Source organism: Peromyscus leucopus, chromosome 23 (assembly GCF_004664715.2).
Source record: "Peromyscus leucopus breed LL Stock chromosome 23, UCI_PerLeu_2.1, whole genome shotgun sequence".
NCBI lineage: Eukaryota > Metazoa > Chordata > Mammalia > Rodentia > Cricetidae > Peromyscus > Peromyscus leucopus.
Window position 1 is genome coordinate 22,383,784 of NC_051082.1, and position 24,153 is coordinate 22,407,936.

At 46.3% G+C, this 24,153-nt stretch overlaps 1 protein-coding gene across 1 annotated transcript in view; it reads right to left on the bottom strand.

Moving 5' to 3' along the window:
* Positions 1 to 24,153, bottom strand: part of Galnt17 (polypeptide N-acetylgalactosaminyltransferase 17) — a 442,799-nt gene that overhangs the window by 196,961 nt on the left and 221,685 nt on the right. The window contains exons 4-5 of the mRNA XM_028870135.2: positions 11,724 to 11,898; positions 4,822 to 5,019 (exon numbers count right to left, since the gene is read on the bottom strand). Coding sequence (XP_028725968.1) covers positions 4,822 to 5,019; positions 11,724 to 11,898 — 373 coding nt within the window. The remainder of the gene's footprint in view (positions 1 to 4,821; positions 5,020 to 11,723; positions 11,899 to 24,153) is intronic.

Consider the following 24,153-nt stretch of genomic DNA (forward strand, 5'->3'; position numbering starts at 1 on the left):
TAAACCCAGCACTCTGGAAGTGAAGGTAGGATGATAAGAATGTAAGAACCTCCTCAGCTACAAAGCAAGTTCAAGATCAGGTCTCCATTGGATCCTGTTTCAAAAGGCTCTGTGGTTAAGAGAGCTTGCTGCTCTTTCAGTGGGCCTGGATTTCATCCCTAGCATCTGGGTGGGGTGGCTCACAACCAACTGTAACTCCGGCTCTAGCAGATCTGATGCCCCTTTCTGAACTTCACGGGCACCTACACACATGTGACATGAACTCATACAGATACTTGTACATGCACACAAAAAGAAGACTTTTTAATAGGCTGGGAGCCAGTCATTTTGGTCTTCTGTATAGTATCTCATGGGGCTGGGAGCAGGTGCCTCTTTGGGTAGGATGTGTTTTCTAACCATCCGTGACTACAACCTTTACATGGGGCCTTTGTCCTCTCTGAGTCACCTGCCCACTCTCACCTTAATCTCAGCTATAGACAATGAAGGGCAGAGAACCAACAGGAGACCTTAGGAAATAACTCGTTAGGTCAAAAGGGGGGGGGGCAATATAGGCTGGACATGGCGGTGCAGGGCTGTTATCTTAGCTGTTCTGGAGGCTGAGGCAGGAGGATCACAGGTTCCTCACTGGTCTAAAGAATAAGTTCAAGTCCTGCAATGCAACTTAGACTCTGTCCCCAAATAAAAAGTAAGATAGATAGATAGATAGATAGATAGATAGATAGATAGATAGATAAATGATAGGTAGATAGATGATAGATGATAGATGATAGACAGACAGACAGACAGACAGACAGACAGATAGATAGATAGATAGATAGATAGATAGATAGATAGGTAGGTAGATAGGTAGGTAGATAAATGGGAAGGGCTGTGAGGTAGCTGAGTGGCGGAGCCTTTACCTGGTATTCATGAAGCCCTTGCTTCAGTGATCAACACTAGAACAGAAGAAATGGACGGTGTTCCCTTAAAGCAAAAACATCCTTAAATGTTTTGCTTGTATTTACGTGTATGTATGTGTGTCTGTGTGGGTTTACACACGTGAGTACGGTGTCCATGGAGGCCCGAAGAGGGCACTGGATTTCATGGAGCTAGAATTACAAGTGGTTGCTTGCTGCCCAGCGTGGATTCTGGGAAGTGTGTTTGGGTCCCCTGCCAGAGCAGCAAGCGCTCTTCAACTCTGCATCGTCTCTCCAGCCCCCAGGGTGAAACTTCTTATATTACCTCCCCTACCAGGAAATCTAGATTCCAAATCTTTATTTAGTCTAGGCTATTTGGAATCTGACAGGCTCCCTGTACCCCTCAATGGAGTATAGTCATAACCACTAACATCTTGGCATCACTGGATGGAGGAGAAATTACCATGTCCTCGTGATTAAGAAAGCACATTATATCAGCTTAATAATATCAGAAGGCCCATAAAACTCCTTTCCGACAATTAAATCTCCCTATCAACCATTAACAAATTAAGTGTCTGGTAAGTAAAGACGCACAAAGAGGAGACCACTGGTGCGTGCTTCCATTTTGTACATCAGAGATTCATGTAATATTAATGGCTCAGGATCGCAACTCTATGTTCTTGAGTCTTTAAAGTGCATATTAATCATCTGGTAATGTGACAGTCATTTGAGAGATACAAGTTACTGCTTCACACAGAGCCTTCCTGCTCAGACTGGCCAATATCTGATGGCCATTCCACTTGGGTGGATATTGGCCAGCTTAAGGGTGTAGCTCAGTGGTAGCACTTTTGCTTAGCACCCTTCAGTGAGGGAATGATGGTGTGGCTCAGAGGTAGAGCAAGTGTCCATTGAGAGGCAAGAGTCAGAACGCCTCAGTGTACGAATGCCTGCCTAGACTCCTCCAGTGAATAGCTGGGGTATGGACCAACAGCAGAGCTCTTCTGAGAATTCCCCACTGAGGGGCCGAGGCCATGACTAAGGAGAAGCACTTGCCTAGACTCCTACAGTGAGGGGCTGGGGGTGTGGCAGAGAGGGAGAACACTTGCCTGGAATACCCCAGTGAAGGGCTAGCGGTAGAGCTCTTATTCAAGGCCTTTGTTCTAGCTCCACTAGCATGCACGCGCATACACACACACACACACACACACACACACACACACACACACACACACGAAGGTGCTTGGTCATCAACATCAACATTCCTCACTGTGACCAACCCCCCTTGTTGTCAACCTCATTCTTTCAGGCAAAGCTGGGGACCAGCTTGTCCCTGTGTCAGGACACTAAGGGAGGGAGGATCATTTGACTATAATATGAAATTTAATGTCTTTAAGTTCTGAAGGTCATTGGTTCTTCACATGCTCACTGTGAAAGTTGAAATCTCTCTGTGGGTTATGCCTTGGCTCTCAGGTAACGCCTCAATGATGAGTCCTACACTGTGACTTGCAGGCAGCTGAGGAGCCATTCTGGAATACTACAGGAACAGCTGAACAGGGCTACGACATCATTTCCTTTGAGATGGCACTCAGAGTCCACCTCCCCGGGTTTGGGAATCTGCTTCTTGGTTGCTCCCCTCTCAGGCAACTTTTCAGCTTTTAGTTTGAGAAGGAAAGTCAGAAGCCTTCTCAAAACCTTTCTCCTGTGTGATGGTGTTCCTGTTTGCTTTTTGTGGCTCTGATAAAATATTTGAATCAAAAGCAATGTAGGGAAGGAAAGGGTTTATTTGGCTTATACTTCCCAGTCACAGTCCATCACTGAGGGAAGTCAGGGCAGATATTCAACAAGGAACCTGGAAGCAGAAACCTTAGAGGATGCTGCTTACTGGCTTGCTCCCTGGCCCATGCTCGGTGAGCTTACTAATGTAGTCCAGGACCACTTGCTCAGGGAATGGTGCCGCCCACAGTGGGCAGAAGAGCCCTACCACACAAATTAACAATCAAGACAGTCTCCCACAGATATGTCCACAGGCCAATCTGATCTGGGCCATCTTTCAACTGAGACTCTCTTCTCAGATGACTCCAGGCTGTGTCAAGCTAACAGTTAAAGCTCACTAGAATAAATGGTTAATCTTGGTTGTCAACTTGATTGGATTGGGAGACACCTGGGAGGTTATTATAGCACATCTCTGGATGTGTCTGCAAAGGCATTCCAGAGAAAAATTGACAGAGGGGGAGGAGCCATCCTGACTGTGAGCAGCACCCATTCCACAAATCTGGGTACCTGGTTGGAATAAAAAGGGGGAAGGGGAAAAGGCGTCTGGAATGGACACCCCCTCTTTCTGTTTCCTGGCTCTAGAATGGGGGCTGCTCTTTTCTACTATACTCCGCCTGCCATTGTAGACTCATCTCCGAAGTGAGGAGTTAAAACCAGTCTTGCTTTCCAGCCAGGTGTGGTGGCGCACACCTTTGATCCCAGCATTTGGACAGCAGAGGCAGAGGGATCTCTGTCAGCTCGAGGTCAGCCTGGTCTACATAGTGAGTTCCAGAACAACCGGATCTACATAGTGAGACCCTGTCTCAAAAAAAAAAAAAAAAAAAAAAAAGCACATCTTGTTTTCCTTAAGTTGCTTTTCTCAGATACTTGTCATAGGAATTAAAAAAAAAAAACTAACATATTTTTATTATCACAAATTTGCAAACCAAGACAGAACCCACACCCACCCTATAGAAAGTCCTTGCTCCTGTTCCTTATTTCCTTCTTGCTTTCCTGCCTGATATGGGGAAAAAAAAACTTGCACTAAATCCAGGCTGGGATTCCTACCTCTAATGACTGAAGATGGAATGAACCCCATTTTAGGAGTTTGGGGACTGGGAAGATGGCTCAGTTGGTAAAGTGCTTGTCTCACCAAAGTAATGTTCCCAGTTTGATGCCAAGGGCCCCCACAAAAGCCAGGTACCATAGCATGTATTTGTGATCCCAGGAATGACGAGATGGGAGACACATGCAGGTGCACTCCTGGAAGCTCACTGGCCGGCTAGCCTGGCGTTCGTGGCAAATATCCATGCCAATGAGAGCCATTGTTTCAAATGAAGGTACCTGAGGAATGATGCCCGACATCCTCTGGTGTGTGTGGGTGTGTGTGTGTGTGTGTGTGTGTGTGTGTGTGTGTGTATGTGTGTGTGTACGCACGCTCGCCTCGCGTGTGTATCAGTTTGGGACTGACAAGATGGTTCAGCAAATGATGGTGCTTGCCATGTAAGTCCGATGGCCCAACTTGAATCCCAGAACCCACATAAAGGTGAAAGGAGAGGACTGTCTCCACAAAGATGTCCTCTGACCTCCACATGTGTGCCGTGGCACAAGCACACCTCCCCCCAATGATAATAAATGAAAAATGAAAACAAAAAGTCAGTTTGACACTAGGTAGAATGATGTCGCCCCTCGCCCACGTCATACCCCAATCCCTAGAACCTGTGAATGTGACATTACAGGAAAAATCTTGGCCGATGTGATTAAATTACCGACGTGGAGCTGAGAGGTTGAGATAATTTAGTGTTTTCACACAGGCTAACCAAGGGTGGGTAAGATCACAGAATGTGAAGCTACGGAACACCCGAGGAAGAATGAAAAAACTGTATTATTGCCAATTTTAAACTTTCATTGCAGCCATATGAAAAGAGGCGCCCAAGAACTGTCGCTGCTGCTATAAAATACAATTGTCTCTCTCAGCAAGGAATTATGATCCTAAGGCATGACCATTCCTCAGGGAGCTGCTCGCACACCACGGCACCAGCCTTGGCCGCCAGTCTCTCCCAGCCCTTCTCCATGGCGCAAGTTGACCCTTGGGCCTGGGGCCTCATTGTGCAGCAGATTTTTTTTTTTTTTTTTTTTTTACCAACCCCGCCAGAGCTTACTTGTCACAGACCTGATGGGGAGAGAGGGATCTCCGGCGTCCCACCAGTCCTTCGGGGGGCTGATGTACATGCACCACAGCTCCCAGCTGTACCCGTGGGCTGAGTTCTCATAGCGTTGCACCTCGAAGTTGTCCTGCTTGATGTTGTCGATGGAGGGGAGGATTACCCGCTTCCGGTTTTCCTGGATGCGGGACAGAACCGGCTCGGCCCTGCAAAGCAGAGAAGTCACAGTCAAATCTCTCTCTCTCCTGGGGCATGCATCAGCCAGCTGGCTTCTAAAACTGCCCAAAATGAAGAAGATTCAAAGGCTGGAACTCAGAAGGAAACTGAGGTACTCAAAGGCATATGACCTATCAAAGTTGGAGCATGCGACCGCCATGTAGGTTTCTATGGTTTCATTTCCATTTTGTTTTGAGACAGGCTTTCATGTATCTCATCCTGGTCTCAAAGACAGTGTAGAAGAGGCGAAGCCTGAATTCCTCATTCTCCTGCCTCCACTCTGCTCGTGCTGGGATGATAAGCATGCACTACCACACCACACCCAGTTTATGTGAGCCTGGCGATCTAACCCAGGGCCTCCTGCGTGTTAGGCAAGCACTCTACCAATCAAACTACATCCCTACCCTGATTGTGTTTTAAATTTAAGACTGTTCTGTTAAAGTTGCCCAGGCTGGCCCTGAACTCCCATGTAGCCCAGGCTGTCCTAGAACTGCCAATCTTTCTGCCTTTGCCTACTAAGTGCTGGACTTAGAAGCAAGCATCAGCCTCTAATGTAAATGCTCAGTTTATATGGTGCTGGGGATGGAATCTAGGACTTTGTGTATGCAAGGAAAGCACTCTACCAATGGATCTGCATCCATGGACACTCTGTATGTGTTTTCAAGTATGCAGTATGCCTCTCATGCCTTCACTCATAACAAAATCATTGTAACGATGCCTGTGTGGACAGGAGAAGCCTGGCAAGAGAATTAATGTGGAGTCTTATCCTCAGAAAGCGCCAAACCTTCGAGTTCCTTTCCCCATCTCTCTCTCTCTCTCTCTCTCTCTCTCTCTCTCTCTCTCTCTCTCTCTCTCTCTCTCAGAATTTATTTTTATTTATGTATGTGTAGATATGTGCATGTGAGTGCAGTGCCATTGGAGGGCAGAAGAGGGCGCCAAATCCCTCAGAGCTGGAGCTCCTGGTGGTTTTAAGTCACCTGGTGTAGATCCTGGGAACCAAACTCAGGTCCTCTGTAAGTATGTGTTGCGCCATCTCTCCAGCCCCAAGCCTTTATATCCCAAACACTGTTCCCATCTCTGTACGATTGGCAGTTATATATGATTTCCCCTCAGAGCACTGCCTGCCACCTCTTGTTGCTGATGGTTTTGTTTTTTTCTTTTTTCTTTTTCTTTCTGCTGGAACTAAATTTCCTATCCTCAAATAGGTCATTTCTGCGCTGGATTTAATAAGCAGTTTCATTAGTTTCTTTGTGTGAGTTCGACTATTTTTGTTGTTTTAATTGATTATCTAATTGATTGCTCAAAAAGATTTGATTGGTCTGCAGGCGGAAGCCTTGGAACTAATTAAGCCCAAAGTCAGGCAAATCTTGACTCCCAGCTGTGCCTCCTCCCTCAAGACTGCAGCCGGCATGAACTGGCTCCGGTTTCAAGGTGTTAGCTGGCTGGCTTAGTTCAGAGCAGATGGTCAAGCCGACCGTGTGTCTGTGAGGCCCATCACAGGAAGGAATCACTTTCCACGTTCTAGAAGCTAAAGATGGCTCATGGAAGCCGAGACATTAATCTTGCAGCTTGGACCAGAGCATAGACTTTGGAAAAGAGTCAAGTGGAAAAATCCCATTTCTTTGTGCTCTTTGGAAGAATAATGAGAACTTACAGCCTGCAACAATCTCTTTTCATTTGCAGCTATTGAATTACCTGTTGGCTCAGCTCATCTTTCTATTTAAAATGAGCAATAAAATATACCCTGGGCCGTTGACTGCCTTCGATACGTTTTACACACATGGTGGAGGTGGAAGCCAGAGGGGAATTATTTTCGTCAGCATCTGCAGCTTTCTCCTTCACATCTTCACTGGAGAGATTCTCTTTAGGGGCGGTGGGGGTGGGGTGAGGGGAATGCCCTTGGCAGCCAGCAGAAAGCAGAGCCACTAAGGCGCTTAGCTCTGATGTCACTTGTCCAGAGAAGCCATGCCTACTTTTTTCCAGTAAGGAGGTTCACCTTTTCTGCTCCTTTAAAATACATTTTTCCAAAAACAAAAAAAAAAACAAAAAACAAAAAAAGCCGGGCGGTGGTGGCGCACGCCTTTAATCCCAGCACTCGGGAGGCAGAGGCAGGCGGATCTCTGTGAGTTCGAGGCCAGCCTGGGCTACCAAGTGAGTTCCAGGAAAGGCGCAAAGCTACACAGAGAAACCCTGTCTCGAAAAACCAAAAAAAAAAAAAAAATACATTTTTACTTTTGAATTAAAAAAAAATTTTTGGTATTGTATGTGTGCAGTGATTTTTGTGTGTGCACATTCATGTGTGTGAGAGTTTATGTGTACGAGTGCACATGGGTGTGCTCACATATGCAGAAGCCAGAGGTCACTGTCAGGTTTCATCCTTGATGCCTATCCACCTTTTTATTATTTTTTCTAAGATTTATTTTTGTTTATGTATATGTGTGTATGTCGGTGTGTGGGGTTGTGTTCCACTGGCCTTATAGGAAGTTGATGTGAGCCGCCTGATGTTTGTGCTGGAAACTAAACTCAGGTCCTTTGGAAGAACAGCAAGCACTCTTAACCGTCAAGTCATCTCTCTAGGCCCTCCATCTTTTTCTTTTCTTTTCCTTCTTTTCTTTTCTTTCTTATCTTTTTCTTTCTTTCTTTCTTTTTTCTTTTTCTTTTCTTTTTTCACTCAACTCAGAGCTTACAGATTCCACTAGACTGGATAGCCAGTGAGCCACAAAGATCCTCCTGTCTCTACCTTCCCCAGTGTTGGGGTTACAGGTGTTCACCACAGTACCCAACATGATGTTATGTGGGTGCTGGGGATCAGACCTCAGATTTTCATGCTTGCATCACAAGAACCCAACTGACCAAACATTCCCGGAGTCCCTCTTTTGCTCTTTGAACTGGAAAACAAAATTAATATTTTAAGTCAGTCTTCAAAGGAATGGGGTTTCATCATGGTATTTCCATACATGCACAGCATTACACTTTCTTCTTTCTCCATGTGTGTGGTGTATGTACACATGTGTTTGCAGATGTGCCTACCTGTGCACAAAAGTAGAGACTAGAGGAGGATGTTGGGTGTCCTGCTCTATCATTTTCCACCTTATTAACTCAAGACAGGGTCTCCAGTGAACCTGGAGCTAGGCTGGTAGCCAATGAGCCTCAATGAGCCTCTTATCTCCATCTGTGACAGCACTGGAGTTCCAGGCACACACAGGGCTATCCCTGGCTTTTTTTTTAAACATCGATGCTGGGGATCTGGACATACATCCTCATGCCTACACAGTAAGGAATTCTTATCAACTGAACCACCCCCTCCATCACCTTCAAGAATGTTTCCACAGCGCAGAAGATTGGTCTCCCTCTCCATGACATTTTCTCATTTCCTGTTCCTCCCCTCCCCATTCCACCCTGGGATGTCCTGTGGTCATGGGACCTACTGTGCTTCCTCTATTCGCCTAACAAATCTGGAGCCCCCTCACGGTGGGGCTTCCTCATGTGAATCGCTTTACCAAAGGGATGTGGATGTACGTAACAGTGTCACAGCTGGGAAGCAACCTGGATAGCCATCTCAAGTGTGGACTGAAGTTCTCACCTGTGTCAGAGATGCTGGAAGTCTGATTGGTTGTTTAGAACTTCGATGATTAAGCTGGTGGGGTGGCTCAGTGGGTGAAGGCACCTGCCACTGGGCCTAACTACCTGAGTTCAATCTCTGGGACCCAGATGATGGGAGGAGAGAACCACTTCCTGCAAGGTGTCCTCTGACCTCCGCACATGCTCCATGACACGTGATTGTGGAGACTTGAAATGTTGAAGGTCCAGAGCCAAATTATCTTGGTCTATCTGCTTACTGGCTTGCTTACCCTGGCTTGCTTAGCTACCTTTCTGATACTGCCTACTCTCATCTGTCCAGGGATGGCCCCACAGACATACCCATAGGCCAGTCTGATGGAGGCAACTCCTCAATGGAAGTTCCTTCTTCCCTGCGAACTCTAATTTGTGTCAAATTGATAAAAACCAATTGGCACAGTATGCATATGCACATGCACACACATATAAATGTTCATGGGTACCAGTTAACAGCCTCAATAGTCATTCTTGCATCCCCATCCCTATTGTTATTGAAGCAGGGTCTCTCCTAGGACTGGATCTCATCAACAAGGCTAGGCTAGCTGGCCAGTGAGCCCCAGGGAGCCTCCTTCCTCTGCTCTCCACCCCCTGCCTGCACCACCAGCCTGGCTTTTTCACCTGGGCTCTGAGGATCTAACTCAGCTGCTCACACACATTACTGACAGATCTCTTTCTCCAGACCCAGGCCAAAGTCCTCCCTGGATCCCAGGACACAGAAGACATTCAAGCTGAGCCACAAAAACACCCAGTTCAAATGCCACAGGGAGAATAGAGGCATCCTTAGTGTACTGGTGTTACAGGATATTATTTTAAGGTGTGTTACTTTTGTTTATGTTGCACTTGTTTAACTCCATGAAGCTGTATTACTGTGCCTGCTTAAAGCACCCGATGGTCTAATAAAAAACTGACTGGCCAATAGCAAGGCAGGAAGGAGAAAGGATAGGCAGGGCTGGCAGGCAGAGAGAATATACAGAAGGAGAAGTCTGGGAATGAAGGACATCTAGGAGCAAGAGAAGGAGGAGGACATCAGGGGCCAGCCACCCAGCTACACAACCAGCAAGGGAGTAAGAAAGAAAGGTATACAGACATAGAGAAAGGGAAAAGCCCAGAGGCAAAAGACAGATGGGTTCATTTAAAGATAAGAAAAGCTGGCAAGAGACAAGCCAAGCTAAGGCTGGGCATTCATAATTAAGAATAAGCCTCCATGTGTGGGAGCTGGGTGTCGGGCCCCCCCCAAAAAGAGAGAAAAACAACAACATACTGGGTCACTGTGGAGATTTTTACCCAGTAAATGGTGAGACATGCTTTCTCCCTGTAATGAGGAAACACACAGGGGCTTTAATTCAGAAAGAGGCATGGGATATTTTGGCTGAAGTATAGAAAATAAGTCTGTATAGCTAAGGCTGACATCACAGAGCCTGGTTAGAATTAGACCATAGAGTATTTAGGCTCTACTGGCTATTATATATTAGATGATACCTTTCAGGGAAGATGCCAAATATTGCCAATTTGGAATGCCCATTGTGTTGACTGATGGGACCGTTTCAGAGTGACAGTGGAAAATTCTGAGGGGGGAACCCATCTGAACCAGGCACATCCCCAGCCTAGACCATTGTCATCGATACAGCAAGTGGCTGGGTGTGGTGGTGCACCTCTGTAATCCCCACTTTCAGGAGATGGAGGCAGGAGGTAAAGGCCACTTTTAAATTCAAGGCTAGCCTGGACGACATATTGAATTCTAGGCCAGCTAGAACTACACCGGGACTCCAGAGCCAAACACACCAAAGAATGAATTCAGAAAGCCATTGCATTCCTGAGGGTGAGTGAGAAAGCACCAAGGTGGGGAGAGGGTGGTCCCAGCAGAGTAGGTGGGAGGTGGGAGAAGCGGCTAGGAGGGAAACTGATGGAGATGAGGTGACTGAAGGGTAGGCAGGAGGTCAGGGCCAGAATCTAGTGGACAGAAGGGTTGGGGAGATAGGTGATTTGATGAAGTACTTGTTATGCAAGCATGAGAACCCAAGTTCCATCCTTGGAACACATGTGAAAAAAAACCCAGACACAGCGGCACCCACTTGTAATCCCAGCACATGGGAGGCAGAGATAGGAGGATCCCCGAGACTCACTGGTCAGCCAGTTAGCTGACTTGGTGAGTTCTATGTCAGGGAGACCCTGTTGCAAAGAAAAGGGTAGATGTCACCTAAAGAATGACACCTGAAGTTGTCTTCTGGCCTCAACAAGCATGTGCATGCACACACACACACACACACACACACACACACACACACACACACAGCTCCCCTACCTCATATGTACCCATACACAGTTGGGTCCTCTGCAAGATAAGTTAGTACTCTTAACCACCAAGCCATTTCTCCAGTCCCTATCTGTTGCTACTGTTTTAGAGAAACGACTTATTTTGGAGACAAGGACTCATGTGTCCCAGACTGGCTTTGAATTTACTGACCACAACAGTGATTGTGACAGTTCATCGTGACTGTCAACTTGACAGGACCTAGAATCAAATAAATGTCTGTGAGGGCATGCCTGTGAAGTAGCTTCTTACATGGGCTAATTGAACTGGGGAGACCCACCCTGAATATAGGTGGCACGATCCTGTGAGCTGGGGTCCTGGATTGAATGGAAAGGAGAAGGTGAGCTGAGCACCAGCGTCCATCTCTCTCTGCTTCCTGACTGCGGATACAATGTAACCAAATGCCTCTCATTTCTGGATACAATGTAACCAATTGCCTCACATTTCTGCCATGACACCCTACCAAGATGGACCATACCTTCAAGCCATGAGTTAAAGTTGGTTTTTTTCTTTTGTAAGTTGCTTTTTGCTAGGTACTTTAGGTCACAGCAATGAGAAAAGCAACTCATAGACTGATGATAACAATAACAGTGTCTAGAAAGCCAGCCAGTGATTTACTTTTCTTGCTTTCCAACTTTATCCCAATGGCCTTCCCACCAAGCATCCCTTCTCCATTTTTCCAGTGGCTCCAATAGAAACAGGCAAAAGGTCCCACCTCCCAGATTCGGCCCTTTACTAAGTGATAAGTTTTGGCTCATGACCTACCAGCCAGCAGTGAATTCCACATGGGCATCGAAAAAGCCCGTGACCTGGCCAGTGGCCGCCTTCCAGCCCTCGATGCGTGCTCGGATCAGGCCTTCTCTCTTTTGATTGCGTACCACCTTCACCAGCCCAGGGTAGCGTTTGTGGACATACTCTTCCAAGGGAGCCTTCAGCTCCTCTAGAAATGACAAAATGCAAGACATGAATCACCTTAGATCTGCATCCCAAACACTGTGATGGGGCTGGGTAGATGTTCGATAGTTAAGAGTACTTACCCCTAAGAATACTAACACCTCATAGAGAGCATCAGAGTTCAGTTCTTAGCACCCATACTGGCTGCTCAAAACCACCAGTAACTCCAGCTCTAGGGTACCTGACTCTCTCTTTTGGCCTTTGTGGACATCTGCATACATGCGCACATATTCACATGCAAAGATACAAATATGCACAGCTTAAAAGTATTGAAAATAAACAGTATAAACTTCAGGATACCTATATGTCCTTACAAAGTCCCTTGATTGCAAAAAAGTAAGCATGTGAGAAATTTTAACTCCCTGGCATTTAGGAAGTTGGAATATATCTCCATGCCCTCATCTAAGACAGCTGTGCTGTGACACTTGTGAATAGTTAACATTGACTGTCAATTTGGCAGAATCTAGACTCATCTGGGGAGACACACATCTGGGTAAATCTGTGAGGCAGTCTCTGGATTAGGGTGAATGAGGTGGGAAGACTCATACTGAATGTGGATGGCACCGCATATGGGCTGGAGTCCTGGACTGAATTAAAAACGAGAAGGTGAACTGAGTAACAGCATTCATCTCTCTCTCGACTTCCTGACTGCAGGTGCAATGGGACCATATGCCTCACTCTCTCACCCTGCCATGCCTTCCTCACAAAGATGGACTGTGCACCTTCAAACTGTGAGCCAGAACAAACCCTTTCTTCCATAAATTTTTGTTTGTTTGTTTGTTTTGTTTGTTTTTCAAGACAGGGTGTAGTTTTGGTGCCTGTCCTGGATCTCGCTCTGTAGACCAGGCTAGCCTCCAACTCACAGAGATCCCGCCAAGTGCTGGGATTAAATGCATGCACTACTGCCACCTGGCCCCATAAGTTGTTTTTGCCAGGTATTTCTGCCATAGCCATGAGGAAAGTAACTAAGATAGCGTGGAAAGGAAGGGGAAGAAAAGCTATTCCATGGAGAACACAACACCATCATCGGCAAGAAGCCAGCCTCTGCCTCCCTAGTGCTGAGATGAAAGGTGTGCACTACCATCCCTGTTTTTTGTTTGTTTGTTTGTTTTTGAGACAGAATTTCTCACCAAACCTGGATCTTGCTGATTCATCTAGACATGCTGAACAAGGAGCCCCAGGGATCCTCCTGCCTCTGCCCCTTCAGTGCCAGGGCTAGAGACACCCACCAATGTACAAAGCTCTTTTATGTGGCTTTGCTGTAGAGACCTCCAAATGTTCCTTTAACAGACCCTTCACACCTTAAGGATGCCCAGCAGCTTTTGCAAATTGAAAGGCTTGCGCTTTCAGTAGATGAAGGGGCTGGCCTCTCTCTGTCACGGGTTTTGTTCTTTAAAGACACAGTCATGTGGTGCCTGGAAGAAGAGAGGATGGGGTGTTCTGACAAACAGGGAGGAGTGAGTAAGAAAAGGTAGAGGATTACAGAAATTCAAGTCAGTCAAGGACTGGGATGCTGGGCAGAGAGGAAGGTCGTGCATGGTCCTGCCACCCCAACACCAAACTCACCTGCTCAAATGCTAACCCTTCCCCACCCCAGTCCCGGCCATGGTGTGTATGTAGAAGTCAGAGGGCAAGTTGCAGGAGAGACTTCTTGCTTCCCAGTGTTTGGGTCCAAGGAGGAACCTCAAGTTGTCACACTTGCTGCCAAGCTCCTTTATCTGAAAGCCATCTCCCCGCCTCCCACAATGATTCTTATTTCTCCTCTTTTCCTCCACACGGTTTGAAGGGATCTGAATGGGGATCTCAGAACTGTGCAGATAGCCCGAGGAAGCCATGTCAGAGGTGACAGAAAAAGGCCACAGATGAAAGTGCTTCAGCTAGCCACAGAAAGAAACTATTTGGATCCGGAGAATTAAGGGAGATAGCGCAAAGTTAGGCACGGGGAGAGGGGATGGGCACTCACTATTCCACCACACATTTACACAGAAAACCATATCGCCACAGGGCTGGTGAACTCTTGCACCTGCACAAAGAATGATAAGCCGACTAGAAAACAGTTAATAAGGTGGCCAACAGGAAATGCTGCCAGTGGCAATGGATTAAATACTATTCATTTGAAAATAGCTTCTGAGAAAGAAATGGTCCTGGGGAGATGGCCCGGGGAAAATCACTCACTGTACAAGCACGAAGACTCGAGATTGGCTCCCCAGCACCTCTTACAAAGCCGGGTACGGTGGCATAAGCCTGTAATCCCAATACTAGGTGGGGAGGGCAGAGACTGGAAGATTCTTTGACTACCAGCCTGGCTCCAAGTTTAGTGAGAGAACTGTTTTCAGGGGATTAAGGTGGAGAGAGATTAAGGAAGAAGATGCCCAACGTTAACCCCTGGCCTCCACGAATGCCTCCGCGGGAGCACATGTGTGCATATGCATGCATAACACACACACACACACACACACACACACACACACACAAATAAAAAGGACTGGGGGGGTGTTGCTCAGTGGTAGAGCATTTTTAGGTTCCATCTCCAACACTGGGGAAAAAAAAAATAAAGTCAGTAAGAATAACACTTTGTGTAAGTTTCTTTTCTCCTCAAGACAAACTCAAATAAGAAAACAAAAACCTATTTCTGCAGAGATAAATGTTTACCTTCCAGGACTAGAGGAAATCCAATACTAAATTGGCCAGGTGCCATTTGGGAATCCTTGTGTGGCTGCGGGTTTTGATAAACAGTATTTGGGGGAGTTGGGGAGGGCAAGTGGGGGAAGCAAATGCCGCCCCAGATCAGAAGGGACTAGCAAGGGAGGCGCGTCTGCTCCTTAGCAATGAAAGCAACAACTGTTATCCAGGCTTAGAGCGTGTAAACTGGCAGTGAGAAGGGTTCAAACAGTACAAACGAACGGAGGAGGTTGTTATTACAGAATTCTATCCGGACTCCTCACGCTCGTCAGTGTTACCAAATACTCCCTTCGTATTCCCTTGCCTCAAAGCCCTGTCTCAAAGGGCTAACCCAGGAGACTCTCTCCACCTACTTCCAAAATCAGTATAAGAAGCCCTGAGCCACATGGACATGGGCTTGGAGGGTGACCATTCAGCCAGGGACTGGGTGGAGTGCATGGATTCCTCCACAGTGAATAACCTCACCTTCCAGCCTCACCGTCATTAGGACTGCGGGCTGAGAATAATCAAAGACTGGTGGATGCATGAAGAATTGGTCTGCGCTTGAGAGGGTTCTAGAATGTTAATTTGCATTGCAGTCATTGGTAGGTCTGAGTTATAGCCTAAGAAGTTTGTGTGTGTGTGTATGTGTGTGTGTGTGCGTGTGTGTGTGTGTGTGTGTGTGTGTGTGTGTGTGTGTGTGTGTGTATGCTTGCCTGTGTCTATGTGAGTGTATGGGCACATAATTATGAAACACATCTTTAAAACCTACAAACTATTTGTTTCTGGAACTTTCCATTTAATTTTTAAATGATTTGCACTGTAATTGACTGAAGGTAACCAAAACTATAGAATGCAAAAATTCACGTAAAGTGGTGGGTGATGGCCATACTGCCCAAACCAGGATTTTATTATTGTTGCTATCCTCAGCTGCCCACCCCCAGCCCCCACTGCCTCTCTGATTACTGACACCACTCCCCGCCCGCAGCTGCTGAGATAAGGGACCTGCTGCTCCCTGGGAACGTGTGGGTTGTGGCAGCTGGGGATGAGTGAAGAGCACATATGGCGTGTTCCAATTAGAAAACAGAACAACAGGGCCTGCCTCCGAGCCAGGCGGTCTCAGAGTCCGAGTCACTCGGGAGCCCGTGAAAATGCAAGTTCCCTGGCTTTTGTCTCGAAGCTGGCCTGCTACAGCCAGCCTCAGCGGGGTTGGCCAGCAGCCGGGAGGAGTCTTAGGCCAACCCAGGAAGTCTCAGAAAGCACACATAACAAAAAGGTACCACTTGAAACATCTGAAAAAAATACTCAGGTCGGTAGTATAAATAAGTATATCTGAAGTGTCCTAGGAATGTTCTATCATGTTGATCATAAACTCTGAGCCCGCTAAAGCAGTGGTTCTCAACCTGTGGGTCACACCCCTTCTGGGGGCAGTTGAACGACCCTTTCATAGGGGTTACCTCAGACCACTGAAAATATCAGATATTTACATTATGATTTTTAACACTAGCAAATTACAGTTATGAAGTAGCAATGAGGATAACTGTATGGCTGGGGGGAGGGGATGTCACCACAATGTGGGGAACTGTATTAAAGGGTTGCAGTATTCGGAAGGTCGAGAACCGCTGCTCTGAAGACTTACCCCAGCCCCTGGTGACCAGTGGTAACATTTCCTGTGTCTATGAGTTTGCCTCGTCTCTAAAGTTCATAAAATTAGAATCCTTTGTGTCTGCTAGTCTTGCTCACAAACTATTTTTAAAACATTGTGTCTACCCTTGCTGTGGAAGGAGGAAGAAGGTGCATGTGTGCCGTGGCACGTGTGTGGGGAGGTCAGCGGGCAACTGCGTGGAGGTGGTCTGTTCTTCTACCTTTATGTGAGATCCAGGGTTGAACTCGGGTCGTTGGGCTCGTGTAACAAGTGACTTCACTTGCTTAGCTGTCTTGCCATCTTAGTCACTCTAAAAAAGGTATGTATTTATTATCTTGAAGGTGTGTGTGTGTGTGTGTGTGTGTGTGTGTGTGTGTGTTCCAATTTGTTCTAGTTTCATTCTGCTGCAGTAGTAAACCACTCTGACCAAAAGCAATGTAGGAGAAACAAGAGTTCATTTGACTGACACTCCCAGGTCATAGACTATCACTGAGGCAAATCAGGGCAGGAACTTCAGCAGAAGCCTGAAAGCAGAACTGCTTACAGCTCCATGCAGCATCACCTCTGACCAGAAAACTCACGCACAGCCCAGGAAGTGCAATAGGAATCACCAGGAATGCTCCTTGCTGGGACTCCGATAGGCTCATGCTCATCTAGCTTTCTTATACAGCGTGGGACCATGTACCCAGGGAATGGTGCTGCCTACAGTGGGCTGGACTCACCTTTATCAATAAAAATCAAGAAGGTATTCCTCCCCGCAACATGCCCACTGCCATTCTGACCTGGACAATCCCTTAATTAAAGTGACTCTAAGCAATGTCAAGTTGACAGTTACAGCTGAGTAGGACACCACCAATCAATTTCTCCATGGTTGGTCCTGGCCAGTTCTCTGTACTCTCCTGGGTCACCAAAGCCACTGCCTGTCTGGAAGGATCTAACATGACACGTAGACTGGGACCTTCCAATGGAAACTGTTCATTATGGTCCATACCTGTAATCTCAGTGCTCCTGGTGGTAGAGGCCGAAGAACTGGGAATTTGGGGACATCCTCAGCTATGTGAGACTTGGCCTCAAGACAAAATTTCTTCAGGCTGGATGAGTGGATTGCAGTACCCTCAGGGGGTGGGTGGGGGGTCCTGAATCCTTGCATTAGCATCCCATAATCTTCCCAGTACCAGCCTTTGGTTGCACCCGTAATGAGGGCTCCCAGTTCACTGAGACTGGGGTTCAATGACATTCAGCTCAGAAGACACGGTTTTATCACAGACATTCATTGAGATACTTCACATTTCCCAAGCATCATTTTTTCCCCGAGATATTTTCATATTTTATGTATGTGCAAATCAGCTACGAAAAAAAAGACTTAAAATTCCTAGATTCCCAGGTGTGCATGAAAAGATCTTTATGCCTAAAATAACCAGCCCACTAACTATATAAAATGCAGTCGAACCAAGACCAATGCCAAGCTAATCTTCACAGTCGCCTTGATTGGATTAAGAATTACTGAGGCACATCTTTGGGTTATGTTTGTAGAAATGTTTCCAGAGGTGATGAACAGATTGGGGGGTGGGGGTGGGGAGCCCATCTTTAATGACAATGGCCCCCTACCCTGGTTGTGCAGCCATTTCCTCCAGGAAGGAGGTGTGGGGGGCATGAGACTCAGGAATTAAAGAAACTTCACCTTGTCTGGGAAAGTTGGAAATTACAAGATACACCAGACCCTTTCCCCTCAATGTTGTAGAAGCAATAAAAAATGCACTGGGAGAGGAGAGTGGCTAGCTGAGCTGCTGGATGGAGTTTTCCAGACCCATGGAGCTGCCAGCAGGTCATGCAGAATTCTGAGGCTTCGGCTTTCAGGAGTCCTCATTCCTATTGGGACGGCTCGTTAGCGACGCAGCTACATTAACCCATCCCCCAGACTCCTGTTAATAACACCAAGTAAACTCACCAGTCGGACTTTGGTAGAATCATTATTTGGGTCTGCCATGTAGTCTCATTCTGGAATGAACAGATACATGTGTTGTGTCTATCTAGAAAAAGCCACACACCATGCATGGACTGCTAAAAATGGAAGAAAAAAAAAAGAAAAGAGGCAGCCAGCTGAGGGCTGGCGTTCTGTTTTTGCAGCTTCCTGTTCCACCTGGATCAGAGTGAACCATCTCGTGTTTTCTCTCGCTTGACACCTTCCCGGCAGCCACTGTGTATCACCTCAGCTGAAAGCCCCTTCAGCCATCCTGCTTTCCCCACCACGATAAACGAGTAACAAAAATTCTATCTATTATCTTCAAACTTAGGGTTTGGGAGTGATCGGTGGCTTAGAGGGAAAGTTGCTTCCTGTGAAAGCAGGAAGAACCGACTTTGACTCCCAGAACTCATGTTAAAAGTCAGGCATGAGGCTGGAGAGAGGACCCAGTGGTCAAGAGCATGCACTGTTCTCACAGAGGACCCAGGGGTGGTTCCCGGAATCCACATGAGACAGCTCACAGCTACATGTAATTGCAGCACCAAGATATATATATATATATATATATATATATATATATATATATATATATATATATATATATCCCCTTCCTCTGGACTTCATGAGCACTCACATTCTCATGTGCACACACACACACACAGGTGCATGCACACATATACACACACACATTTAATTAAAAATAATAGATTTTGTGTATTTTTTAAAGCCAGGTGTGCATAGTATCATGGCTTATAATTCTAGCTTGAGGGACACAGACTCTGGTGGATTCCTGGGGCTTGCTTGTGTGTTCTAGGCCAGTGAGAGATACTGTCTCTGTGGGGGAGCCCAAAACAGCTTGACCACACAGTTTCTGGCAGGTAACACCTGGACCCAGGAAAAGCCATAAGCTGATCCCACCCAGGGAGGGCCTGCATCTAAGAGGAAATACCTGACATTCCAAATCTTCCCTATACCCCTAGACAAATGTCAGCCACTCAGGGTCCTTAACCCTGGAAATCCCCTCACCCCAACTTCTGCTATGATAAACCCCCCCTGACTGGGCTCTGGGCTCTCTGCTCTTGTGGCTGCATTGGACAGAGGGTCCAAGCTCCAAGCTTTTTGCTTTTACATATGGGATTTGGTCTCTGTGGTGGTCTTTTGAGAATCCCTGAGATCTGGGCATAACATCTCAAAAACAAACAAACAAAAAATCAAGGTGAACAATGCCTGAAGAACAACAGCTAAGGTTGTCCTTGATTCTCCCTATGCATGCTTACACACGTGTACATACTTACACACAAGTGCACCTACACATGAACACACAAATAAGTAAATGAATATTTAAAAATTGGGATTTGCTTTTTCAAAACAAATAAATCCAGCTTTGTGGGACCTGAAATGTATATACTTTGGGAGATAATGTATACTTCCTCTTTATGCAAGAAATAAAAGCTCTTATTTTTATACTTTTACAAAAATATGGGCTGGAGAGATGGCTCAGAGGTTAAAAGTGAACACTGCTCTTCCAGAGAACCCAAGTTTAGGTCCATGTCAGGACACTTTCAACCACCTGTAACTCCAGCTCCAGGGGATCTGGCGCCCCCTTCTGGCCTCCACAGGCACCTGCATTCACACATGCACATGCCATGAACAGACATACACATAATTTAAAAATAAAGCAAGAGAATTTCTTTATAAAATACATAAATATATAGGTAGGTCCCCTTGGGTAGCTGTGAAGGGTATCCCAAACAAGAAGAATATAAACTGTGAGCCTGGTGAGATGGGCTTTGGCAAGACAGAGTTCCTACCCTGACAACCACTGCTCTTTTTTAAACATCCCAAGTACTTGGCTTGGATGTATCACTAATGAAATATTTATATCCCCAAATTGCTAATGAAGCTGAGTAAAAATGTCAGCTAATCAGGAAAAGCTGCAGAATATACCATTCATGGAGATTAGACCCCCTTTCATAATCTAATGAGGATGTCTCACAGACTTTAACAAGCCATGATTCTTTCTTTAATGTGTATTGAGTCTTTATTAGCAGCCACGGGTGATTGTGACTTTACCTATTTCAACTCTTTCTGCCTTCTCGGCAGCTCTCTTTAAGTAAAAGGGTGTTATGATCGTCAGTTTATAGATAAGAAAGTGGAGGTGTGGAGAGGGTTTGTGTCACCCCAGGATTTATAAGATGGAAACTAAACCCCTGTCCATGCATGGTGGGATGTACTTGTAGCATCAGCCCATAGGAGGCTTGAGACAGGAGGATTGTGAGTTCAAGGCCAGACTAGGCTACATAATGAAACCTCTCAAAATAAAATTTAAAAAGGGACCAAAGATATAGTTCAGAAGTAGCATGATTGCCTAGAATCCCCCAGTGAGGGGTTGGGGTGTGGTTCAGTGGTAGAGCACCTGCCTAGAATCCCCCAGTGAGGGGCTGGGGTGTGGCTCAGTGGTAGAACACCTGCCAAGAACCCCACAGCGAAGGGCTAGGGCCATGGCTCAGGAGTAGAGTTCTTGCCTGGAATCTCCAGCGAGGGTGATCACCTGCCTCGCTGCCCCAGCGATGGCCTGGGATTGTGACTCAGTGGTAGTGCTCTTGCCGATCACGAACAAGGCTCTGTTTCAAGGTCCAGTGCCGTAACAGTAGCAACCACAGCTATCCTCCTTGATGAGAGATGAAGGTATAACGGGGGGGGGGGGGGGTGTTCATGAATGGGACCAGTGCGCTCATAAAAGACCCAAGGAAGCTAGCTGGTCCCTTTAACTGTGTAAAGACACAAATACAGACCAGGCCTTCACTAGACACCTAGTCTGCTGGTGCCCTGACCTGGGACTTCCTAGGTCTCAGAACCATAAGCACTAAATTCCACATCGCCATTACACATCCAGTCTCAGGCGTTTTGTCATAGCAGCAAAAGGGGCCTAAGAAAGAGCCAGTCACCTTTCCAGGCTTATGACATTTGTAAGTGATGTGTTTGTCCACATTTTACTCCTGCGAAATTATGAGAGCTGACATCTGTCTGTTCGTGGGAACCTTCCGACACCTGCCATAGACTTGTCTTGAGGATCCGCTCTTTCTTTCCAGAGGCTCTACAGCACATCTGCTTGCAGAAAAAATTACCAGTGTGTCCCATCTTGCTACCTACCTAGGGATATACGAAGAGCAAATGTGACTGAGTGTGAAGGACCCAGAAAAATACATGCCCTTTGTCCTAGTTATATTTCTGTTGCTATGATTAAAACACCTGGAGGCAAGAAGCTCAGGGGAAGGGAGATTCAACTCACAATCAGGTTACAGTCTATCAGTGCGGAGAAGTCAGGGCAGGAGCCTCAAACAGCTAATCACATCATATCCACAGTCAAGAGCAGAGAAAAAGGCAAGCATGCACGCTTGCTTGCTCACTTGTCTGCCTGCCTATGCTAAGCTTTATTTCTCTACTCTTATGCAGTTCAAATCTCCCTGCCTAGAGAATAGTGCCACCCACAGTGGACAGGGTATTCCCAAATCAATTAACAACCAGGACAATCCCTCATATGTACAATATAACATGTCTAAAAGGAAATAAGAACAGGTAAATATTGGGTGATAAGAAAGGGCTAAACACATGTGGTGGACACACGTATTGAATCATGAAAAAAGATATAAAACGATTTGTTTTTATAGTTTTAACTCTGTCATGGATTTTTCATTTTTCATTTGTTTGTTTTTCCTTGGTGGATAAGTCCATAAAAATATATTCGAACTGGGCGGTGGGTGGCGCACGCCTTTAATCCCAGCACTCAGGAGGCAGAGCCAGGTGGATCTCTGTGAGTTCAAGGCCAGCCTGGGCTACCGAGCGAGATCCAGGACAGGTACCAAAACTACACAAAGAAACCCTGTCTTGAAAAACCAAAAAAAAAAAAAAAAAAAAAAAAAAGAAAGAAAGAAAAGAAAACAAACCACTGCAACCTCCAGGCTGGATGAGTCATAATGTTACAATTGTGATAGTCCCATTGCTGAGACATGGACATGTCCATCTCTGAGATCCTAGGATCAAAGTAGAGCCAAGGTGAGGACACGTGCAGGAAGGACTCCTTGAGAGTGGGCTGTGGGGATGACTGAGCAGATCAAGTGCTTGCTGTGTTCACACTGGAGGGCTGGAGTCCAGATTCTCAGAACCCAAGTAAAAGCCAGGCAAGTATGATGGCTGCCTGGAATCCAGCACTTGGGAGGCAGAGACAAGGGATCCCTGAGGCAAGCTAGCTTGCCAGACTGGCAAAATGATCCAGGGAGACACATAGTATCAGCCTACACATGTGTATGCACACACACACACACACACACACACACACACACACACACACACACACGTATGTATGTATCGACACGTACACACAAGGGTGCCTATACACATGTGAACATATATATATATATACCTGCATGGACAACACACACACAGAGAATGTAATAACACAGAAGGCTAGCTTTACTATTACTAGCTTAAATAATGTACTTGTTGACTATGAGGAACTATGAGGAAAAGGACTGGAATGGGGGGGGGGGAATAGAGGCAAGAGCAAGAGGCTTTGAGAAGACCGGAGAAGGTTTAAAAAAGATGTTTTTGTGGTATCTGAAAGCATTTACAGGCAATGCTGTGGTGAGATAAAAGGAAAAAAAACAAAAAGGCTAAAAACCCATTGGAAGCAGAAGTAACGTGAGGCTCAGAATACCAAAGCGCGGAACTCTGTCCATTGCTCCAAATTGTACATCTGTGAAGAGGGCGCTGGAGGGAGGAAAAGCTCTATGGCTTTTAACTCCATTGTCAAAAAATTCCCACTCTCTGCCTCTTCCATTCAGAGCTCCCTGTCGAGGGCCAGCGAGGTGGCTCAGTGGGTAGAGACACTTGCTGCCACGCTCGACAACCTGTGTTCGCTCCCTGACACCCACGTGAGAGAACTGACCCACCCAATGGTCCTCTGATCCCCACACATGTTCCAGGGCATGCACGTCCACAAATAAACACACACACACACACACACACACACACACACACACACCCCAAATAATAAAAATATTCCTACTTTAAAAAATAGTAAATAAGTACAAGTTACAGAAACTTGATAAGGAAGCCTCATGATGACTACAAGTGGTTTTCCCCAACTAAGATAACATCCGGGCTCCTACGCATACAGAGAGCAGTCAAGGCCTGGGAAGATGACTCGGTGGGGAACGTGCTTGCCATGCAGTCATGAGGACCTGAATTCAACCCCTAGAACTCAGTTAAAAAAAAAATAATGCTCAGTACAAACTTGTAATCCTAGGGCTGGAGAGATGGCTGAGTATTTGGGAGCAGTGGCTGCTCTTCTGGAAGACCCGGGTTCAATTCCCAGCACCCACAGGGCAGCTCACAACTGTCCCTTGGGAAAAGACTACTGATACATCCATCTCTAGCTCACCAAAAAGAAAAAAAAAGACAAACTTGTAATCCTAGTGCTGAGGAGGGCAGAGACAGGCAGATTCCAAGGGTTTACTAGCTAGCAAGCCTAGCCTATTTGGCAAGTTCCAGATGAGTGAAAAAGTCTATCTCCAAAAAAAAAAAAAAGAAAGGAAGGAAGGAAGGAGAGAGAGAGAAGAAAAAAGTAGGTAGCACCTGAGGAATGGTATCTGAACTTAGCCAGTCTTCTTGACCTACACATTCACACACACACACACACACACACACACACACACACACACACACACACACACAGTTAGGGAGGGAGGGAGAGAGGGAGGGAGGGAGGAGGGGGAGAGAGAAACAAGCAGTCAAAAATCTGGTATCTGCAGCCGACCCTAACAACATGTGAATTTAAGCGATAAAATTTGTCTACAGGCTGGAGTGTGTTTTTCTTTCATTATGTTTCTTATTTACTGTGATATTGATTCGGAATGCTCTGAAGCCAGCAAACCTCTTCCCCTGAAATAGCAGGAGTTGCCGCCATTAAG